The sequence below is a fragment of the Prosopis cineraria genome, unplaced genomic scaffold (assembly GCF_029017545.1).
Source record: "Prosopis cineraria cultivar Desert tree isolate PC_DT_omini unplaced genomic scaffold, ASM2901754v1 PC12, whole genome shotgun sequence".
Lineage (NCBI taxonomy): Eukaryota > Viridiplantae > Streptophyta > Magnoliopsida > Fabales > Fabaceae > Prosopis > Prosopis cineraria.
In genome coordinates this window covers 14,663,952-14,672,598 of record NW_026555343.1, presented here as the reverse complement: position 1 = coordinate 14,672,598, position 8,647 = coordinate 14,663,952, and the positions used below count along the sequence as shown (strand labels likewise).

At 36.6% G+C, this 8,647-nt stretch overlaps 1 protein-coding gene and 1 non-coding gene across 2 annotated transcripts; one reads left to right on the top strand and one right to left on the bottom strand.

Annotated features, from left to right (window-relative positions):
- Positions 1-2,351: 2,351 nt before the first annotated feature.
- On the bottom strand, positions 2,352-5,110 carry LOC129287796 (uncharacterized). Its single transcript, XM_054924041.1, has 2 exons — positions 4,595-5,110; positions 2,352-2,484 (listed from the first exon to the last, which is right to left on the bottom strand). The coding sequence occupies exons 1-2, from the start codon at positions 4,991-4,993 to the stop codon at positions 2,470-2,472; spliced, it is 414 nt and encodes a 137-aa protein (XP_054780016.1). The 5' UTR covers positions 4,994-5,110; the 3' UTR covers positions 2,352-2,469.
- A 2,008-nt stretch (positions 5,111-7,118) lies between these two features.
- On the top strand, positions 7,119-7,225 carry LOC129289707 (small nucleolar RNA R71). The gene has a single exon (XR_008588198.1). It is a non-coding gene; the product is annotated as a small nucleolar RNA R71 (small nucleolar RNA).
- Positions 7,226-8,647: the final 1,422 nt, after the last annotated feature.

Genomic DNA, 8,647 nt, shown 5'->3' with positions numbered 1-8,647 from the left:
GCACTTTGTCAATTTTCTTGTACATTTTCTCAAAATTCATTTTTTGGACCAAAATGCCCCTAGTGCACTGAATTAGAAAACTTAGGCAAATTTCGCAAATCTAATGCAATGTGTTTTGCACTTGAAGGTGTATAATCATTAATAAAAATGTCCTAATTGACAAACTAAAATGGGTAACAAATGTGTTCTATCAATTTCCCCCCCCACTTAGCTTTTGCACTCCGGTCCAAATCAAGTGAAAAAGGTCCCAAAAGAAACTATAAAACAAAGAAATAAGAAAAAAATTGTTTCAAGTCACTAAAATACTAGCTCATGAACTCTAACTTCTACAAATTATCAATCAATGTGGCAATAATTACGAAAGAATTATGCACATCACAAACAAACCCTTACCAAGAAATCAATGTCAAAGAGTAAGCCTTCTAGGTTAAGTGTTTGCTCTCATCACTCAAAGTGTATAAGGTATTAAATTTCACTCAAAATTTCTTAGGATAAACCCTACTATGAATTTGTAACCCTTCTACATCTCCATCACTAAATAGCACTTGCAATCAAGAATCAAATGGACTTTATTAGGTTGTGATATAGTAATGAAAGGATGTCTAAGAATGCATGTATATAAAAAAAAAATAGGGTTAGCATCAAAATAATGCTAAATCAAGATTATACCCTAATATGCAAGCATAACCTAACTCAATTGAGTGAACACCTTAACACAATGATGATGGAAAGAAATGATAAGAAATAATAAAACAAATGGAATGGATGAGCTAGGCAACTTTTTATTTTTTTTTTATTTTTTTTTCTTTTCTTTTTTTTTTTCTCTCTTTTTTTTTCAAACTTTATCTTTTTTTTGTTTTTTTTTTTCAAATCTATCTTTGTTGTTTTTTTTTGGTTGCCCCTAACTCTTTGAAAACAATGGAAGTATGGATAGAGAAATGATAATGAAGCATCCACTCATTTGATCTAGGACATGCAATGAATATTAAAAAGACATATAAAGTGTAACATGCATTCCTTGGGAAAAATAGGGTGAATATTTTTTTTTAGGAATCAAACCAAAGGCTCAAAGTGGCTAACAAAGGATAATAATAATAATAGGTTGGCTATTTGGCTCTTGGCTATTTTTTATGAATGCCATCTCTCATCTCCTATCAAACAAGTGCAAGATATATGGTCTTAATTAAGAAGTGAAACAAATTCTAGAGGGTAACATCACTAAGGAATTAATCACACATGAGTGTTTAGCCTCTTCCATGAATGGGTAATATGCCACTCTAATCCATTAATTCAAGGTAAAAGAATGTTCACTTCACACCTATTCAATCCTAAAAATTACCACATCTCAAGAATCAAAATATCCATTCAAGAGCTAGGTAATTAAGTAACCTCAAACAAAACAAAACAAAAAAATTTTTTTTTTGAATTTTTTTTTTTCAAAACCAAACAAAACCAAACAAACAAAACAAAATGTTTATTTCTCTCCCCCACACTTAAATCATGCATTGTCCTCAATGTATGTATAGACTAGTGATAAAATAAGGTGAGATCAATAATGAATGCATAACAAAAGTGTGGTGCAGATTTTTTTTTTTCAAACTAAAACACAAAACAAAGAAGTCAAATAAAGCAAATAAACTCTAATTTTCCTACTAGGTTCATCTCCCCCACACTTGAACTATACCTATCATTAAATATATCAATTAAAGGAAGGTAAAAGCTCAAGGTTAGAGAGATACAACCTTATCATGGTGGTTCAAAAACATGTTGAGAGAAGTCCTCCTCCTTTTGAAGTGATTTGGCATCTTTGTAGAGCTTGCATAGGTGACCATTGATTTGCATAGTGGAACCCGTGGCTTTATTCAAGAGTTGCAAAACCCCATAGGGAAACACCTTGGTCACTAGATATGGTCCCTCCCACTTAGACTTCAACTTGGCATGCTTATGAATAAACCTTGTTTGGAACAAGAGGACTTGATCTCCTTCTTGGAACTTTTTCCTCAAGATTAGCTTGTCATGAAGGATCCTTGTTTTCTCCTTATAGATCCTAGAAGACTCATAGGCATCCAACCTAAGCTCCTCAAGTTCTTGCATTTGAAGAAATCTCTCCTTAGCCGAAAGATGGAAATCCAAGTTTAGTTTCTTGATGGCCCAATAGGCCCTATGCTCTATCTCCACAGGGAGGTGGCAAGCCTTTCCATACACCAATCGAAAGGAGACATGCCAATGGGAGTCTTATAAGCGGTCCGATAAGCCCACAAAGCATCCTCCAAGTGTAAAGACCAATCCTTCCTATTTGTGTTCACCACCTTGGTTAGGATTTTCTTGACTTCTCTATTTGATACTTCGGCTTGGCCATTAGTTTGGGGATGATATGGTGTAGAGATTTTGTGATGCACTCCATATTTAGCCAAGAGAGCCTTCATCATCTTATTGCAAAAGTGGGATCCTTGGTCACTTACCAAGGCCTTAGGAACTCCATACCTACAAAAATATTAGATTTGAGAAACTTCAAAACAATCTTAGCATCACAAGTTCTAGTAGGAATGGCTTCAATCCACTTTGAAACATAATCAACACCAAGTAATATGTACTCAAAACTAAAGGATGGTGGAAAGGGACCCATGAAGTCAATGCCCCAAACATCAAAAATCTCACAAAATAAAATGGGTTGTTGAGGCATTTCATGTCTCTTACCCCAACTACTAACCTTTTGACATTTCAAGCATGCTTTACAAAATTCATAAGAGTCTTTAAACAAGCTAGGCCAATACAATCCACAATCTAAAACCTTCCTAGCTGTCTTATTTGAGCTAAAATGACCACCACATGCATGAGAGTGACAAAATTCAAGAACAGAAGGCACATCAACATCATCAACACACCTCCTAATCACTTTATCACTACAAATCTTCCACATCAAAGGTGGTTCCCAAATGTAAAATCTAGACTCTCTTTTCAATTTTTCAATGGCAAAACGTGAAGCACAAGGAGGCAAGACTCTACACTCAATATAGTTAGCAAAAGAGGCATACCATGGAGGCTTAGATGAAATGGCACACAATGCCTCATCAGGAAATGAATCACAAGGAATAGTAGGGTTAGAGTTTACCATAGTAGCTTTTAAATGAGGTAGTCTAGACAAATGATCCGCTACTTGATTGGTAGAACCACTCCTATCCCTTATCTCCACATCAAATTCTTGCATTAAGATCACCCATCGAATCAAGCGAGGCTTAGAATCTGTCTTCTTAAACAAGTACCTCACAGCAGCATGGTCAGTGTACACAACAACTTTAGAGTTAAGAAGATATGATCTAAATTTATCAAGTGCAAAAACAATAGCAAACAACTCTTTCTCAGTTGTGGTGTAATTAACCTGAGCTGAATCTAGGGTCCTAGATGCATAAGCAATCACATATGATAACTTGCCCTCTCTTTGACCAAGCATAGCTCCCACAGCAAAATTAGAAGCATCACATGACAACTCAAAAGGTAAAGACCAATTTGGGGCTTTAAGAATGGGAGGGGAAATGAGCATGCTTTTCAAAGTGTCAAAACTCCTTTTGCAAGCATCATCAAAAACAAAATCAACATCTTTTTGTAAGAGTTTAGACATAGGCAAAGCAATTTCACTAAACCCCTTTATAAATCTCCTATAAAAGCCTGCATGTCCCAAAAATGATCTCAAATCTTTCAAACAAACAGGATATGGCAAAGAAGCAATCACATCTACTTTGGCCTTATCCACCTCTATGCCATTGGAAGAAATCAAATGGCCTAAAACAATTCCTTTATCTACCATGAAATGGCATTTTTCAAAGTTAAGCACAAGCTTCTTTTCAATGCACCTACCAAGCACTTTATCTAAAGAATGCAAGCATGAATCAAAGGACTCACCATACACAGTAAAATCATCCATAAAGACTTCCATGCAATGTTCAATAAAATCACAAAATATGGACATCATGCATCTTTGAAAAGTACCAGGTGCATTGCAAAGACCAAAAGGCATCCTCCTATAGGCAAATGTACCAAAGGGGCATGTAAAGGTAGTCTTATCTTGGTCACTAGGAGCTATAGGAATCTGAAAATACCCACTAAACCCATCTAGGAAGCAATAATGGGACTTGGAAGCCAATCTCTCAAGCATTTGATCAATAAAAGGCAAAGGAAAATGGTCCTTCCTAGTCACATTATTGAGCTTCCTATAGTCTATGCACACTCTCCAAGCATTTTGAACTCTAGTTGGAACAAGCTCTCCTTTCTCATTTTTTACCACAGTAATCCCCCCTTTCTTAGGTACAACTTGGGTTGGAGACACCCACTCACTGTCAGCTATAGGATAGATGATCCCAGCACTAAGTAGCTTAACAACCTCTTTCTTTACCACATCTAAAATCAATGGGTTAAGTCTCCTTTGTGGTTGCCTAATGGGCTTAGCATTGTCCTCAAGAAAAATTTTATGTGTGCACACAATAGGGTCAATACCAGGAATGTCAGCCAAAGTCCAACCAATAGCATGTATGTTCTTTCTCAACACATCAAGTAATGCATTTTCTTCCTCAAGAGATAAAGAGTTAGAAATTATTACCGGAAGCTTCTCATTCTCAATGAGATATGCATACTTGAGATTGGATGGTAAAGGCTTCAACTCCAAGGTAGGTGGCTCTACACAAGAGGGAATGAGCTTCTTCAAGTCTAATTTGGTGGAATATTCCATGGTACTATCTTGTCTTTTAGGCTTGTCACTTGTTTTTGATTTCTCCTCTTCTTTCTTTACAGCCTCCCCCTTTTCTTGCAACTTGTCCTCAAGTGCTTGGACTTGAGCCACGGCCTCGACATGTGAAAGTGTAGAATTTTCCTCCAATAGCTTGGGAATCCTAAGAACATCAAGCTCGAGTGGAGAAAAACTCATAGATTCGGCCTTAATGGCTTTAGTACCTACAACACAAGAAGATATACCCTTCTCAAGCATTTCAAGATCAAGCATAGGAGATATTTTAAACAAATCATGAGAAGAAGTAGTTGCATCATTCAAGCATGCATCAATCTCTAAACAAATAGGACAACTACATCCATCAATACATGTAGTAGTAACAAGAGACAAATCATCATCAACATGTGAGAAAGAATCAAGCATGTGAGACTCACAAGCATCATGAAGCAATAACTCAATGGAACTTACACCTAACAAAGAATAATCCTCAAAAGGATGTTTCATTGCTTCATATATATTAAAAATAACATGATCCTCTCCACATTTCAAAATCAAACTACCTTTTTCCATGTCAATCAATGTACGGGCAGTCCTCATAAATGGCCTTCCTAAAATCAAAATATCATCCCCACTCCCTTCTTTTGACATATCAAGCACATAGAAATCCACAGGAAATAATAGACCTTTAACACAAACCAACAAGTCTTCTACTACTCCATGTGGTCTTCTAACACTTCTATCCGCTAATTGGCATATCATAGGTGTCTTATGCATGCAATCAAGACTCAAGGCATGATAAATTGAAAGAGGCATAACATTAATGGCTGCACCTAAGTCTATCAATGCATGAGAAAAATGTGTGTTGCCAATCTTGCATGGAATTGTGAAGGAACCGGGGTCCTCACATTTTATAGGGAGTTGAGGCTTCATGATAGCACTCACAGATGAGGGTAATTGTACCCTTGCATTAGGCCTAAATTTTCTTTTATTTGTACAACAATCTTTCAAAAATTTGGCATACTTAGGAAAGTTCTTAACTACATCCATCAAGGGTACATTAACATGAATCTTGTGGAAGAAATCATATACCTCTTGATCAAATTGTCCCTTTACTTGCTTAGGGACCACTTGTGCTTGTGGAAAAGGAAGCTTCTTCATAATCTCTTGACTTTGCTTTCCTTCTTCCTTCCTTGAACTCTCCTTTCTTGTTTCACTTTGCTCGGCCTCTCCCTCTTTTTCCTTACTAAACAACTCGGCCATAGTCCCCTTTTCCACCTTAGATGGTGGTTGCTCACATATGATCTCCTCAATGTTTTCATCCTCATCATCTCTACAAAAAGATGCATCATTAGGAGCAAAAGAAGAACTAGAAACATTAACATCAATTGAAGAATTTAAAGAGGGCTTCTCGGCCTTCCCTTGTCTTTTGTCTTCTTGTACTCTTTCTCCCAACTCCTTGCCACTCCTCAATGTGATAGCATTAAGATTAGCTTTAGGATTAGCAACGGTGTTGGATGGTAATGTAGAGGCTTGAGCATTGGCTGCACTTAATTGGTTAGCAAGCATATTCATTTGAGAAGTAAGGGCATCAATTTTAGAGTTCATGTTCTCACACTTGTTACCCATACTCTCTACCTTGTTCCCTAAGCCATCATACATGTTTTTATACAAAGAGTTCATTTCAATCAACTGCTTACGTAACACATTCACATCATTAGAAGAGTTCGAATTAGAAGAACTCTCAATTGGAACAAGCCTCCTATCACTATAAGAATTAGAAGAAGGTGTAAGAGAATTACCACTTGGATTGTAGCTTTGAGAAGAGCTACCTTGAGACAAATGAGGTGGAGGGTCACGGCCAAAGGTGTTTTGATAGGATCCTCTTTGTTGATTGTCTTGTAAAGCCACATTTGGATTTGAATAGGAGAAATTAGGATGGTCTCTCCATGAAGGGTTGTAAGTATTAGAATAAGCTCCTTGCCCTTGCCTCCCACCATAGGATTGTTTTCCATTGTAGATAGCATTTACTTGTTCAAACTTAATAGGACAATTGCTTTCTACATGCATAGGTGAGTCACAAAAAGTACAAGAATAAGGGACAAGTGCTTGAGAAGTACTTACATTGCTCACTTGAGATATTTGTGGAGCCAACATTCTCCCAATCTTGGCAGCTAGCAAGTCCACATATGAATCATTAAGAACTGAGGAACCTACCATATTCACATTTCTCTTTTCCCTTGTAGAGTATTGAGCACCACTTGAAGCCATCTTGTCAATTAGTTCCCAAGCCTTTAAGGAAGTGAGGTCAATCAAGCATCCACCACTAGCGGCATCAATGTTAACTTTGTCTCTTGGAATCAAGCCCTCATAGAAATATTGGACTAAATTCTCACTAGAAATTTGATGGTGTGGGCATTTAGCCAAAAGGCCTTGGAATCTAGTCCAATACTCATAGAGACTCTCATCCTCTCCTTGTTGGACCCCATAGATTTGCTTTCTCAAATTGGTGACCTTGGAATTTGGAAAGAATTTATCTAAGAAGAGTCTTCTTAGCTCGGCCCATGTGCTCACTTTCACATAAGAAGGGTAGTTGAAATACCACTCCTTTGCTAAACCTTCAAGAGAAAATACAAAAGCCTTAGCTTGAACATCATCAACATTTACATGCATAGGCTTCATAGTATCACAAACCAATAGGAAAGTATGCAAAAACCTATGGCAATCCTCTCCCGGTAACCCATGAAATTTAGGCAATGCATTAATCAAAGAGGATTTAATTTCAAATTGAACATTAGTAGGAGGAACATATAAGCCATAAGGATTATCATGCCAATTAGGTTGAGTTAATTGCCTAATGCTCCTCTCCTCTCTAGGGTTATGCAAGCCTTCAAATTCATTATTAACATGGCCATCATCATGCAAATTCTCATTCCCATTCCCATGGCCCTCATTATGCACATGCTCATGTCCTAAGATACCTTCCATTGTTGAATTACAAACCAAATGAGAATCAAGAATAGGTTGTGATCTTCTCAATCTAGAAATAGTCCTTTCAATTTCTGGATCTAATTCAACAAAAGAGGTATGTTTTCTTCGGGTCATGCACTAATCAAGCTCAAGAAAATTAAGAACAAAGAACAAGCTAAACTAAAATGCAAATCAACATGAAACAATTCAAAACACACAAAAGCAAGAGAAATAATTTTTTTTTATTTTTTTTATTAAACTCAATAGCAACAAAATGAAAAAAAAAAATAACACCAAACAAGTAGAAAGAGAGTTAGAAATGCTCAATCAAGAAGCTTTGGCAATTCTGGAATTCGCACAGTAGGCTCTCTGGAGACAGTGAACTTGTGAATTTTCTATCAGCAAATCCACATGATAAATTCCCCTGAAACTTTTATGAGAAACACAAGAGATATACAGGAAAATTATATAAAACTTTTAGATTAAAAATCCTGCCCAATCGTTCCCAGAATTTTTCACAAGTTGGTCCTCAAGTCTGGAGAAACAGGATTTCGTCCAGAAGACCTTCAGAGCTTCTAACAAACTTTCAAATAGGAAAATGGAAAAATTGAAGAAAATCCTAAACACAAGAAACCAAGATAAGACAGCGATAAGAAAAATGAAACTGAATCAATCAATTTGAACGCACAAAGAGGAAGATATGCTAACTCAAAATTGAAACAGGGTTTTGGAAATCCTCTGTAATGGCTCCCTGGACCTTGTTAGATTGTAAAATTTCCACAGGACACTTCCCACGTCCAAAATTGACCAAACCAATTTTAAAGTGAAGCTAGGATATAGAGCTTTCAATGAAATAAATTTCAAGTTCAAATTCCCTCAGACTCATTCCCAGTTAATTTTTCAATTTCAGACAGAGACACTAGAAACAGAGTATTTTCAGCTCTACACCAAACCAACGAA

What these genes read in the sequence shown, in the direction of transcription:
- LOC129287796 (XM_054924041.1), bottom strand. Translation starts at nt 4,993, where the DNA reads ATGCTTGATCTTGAAATGCTTGAGAAGGGTATATCTTCTTGTGTTGTA.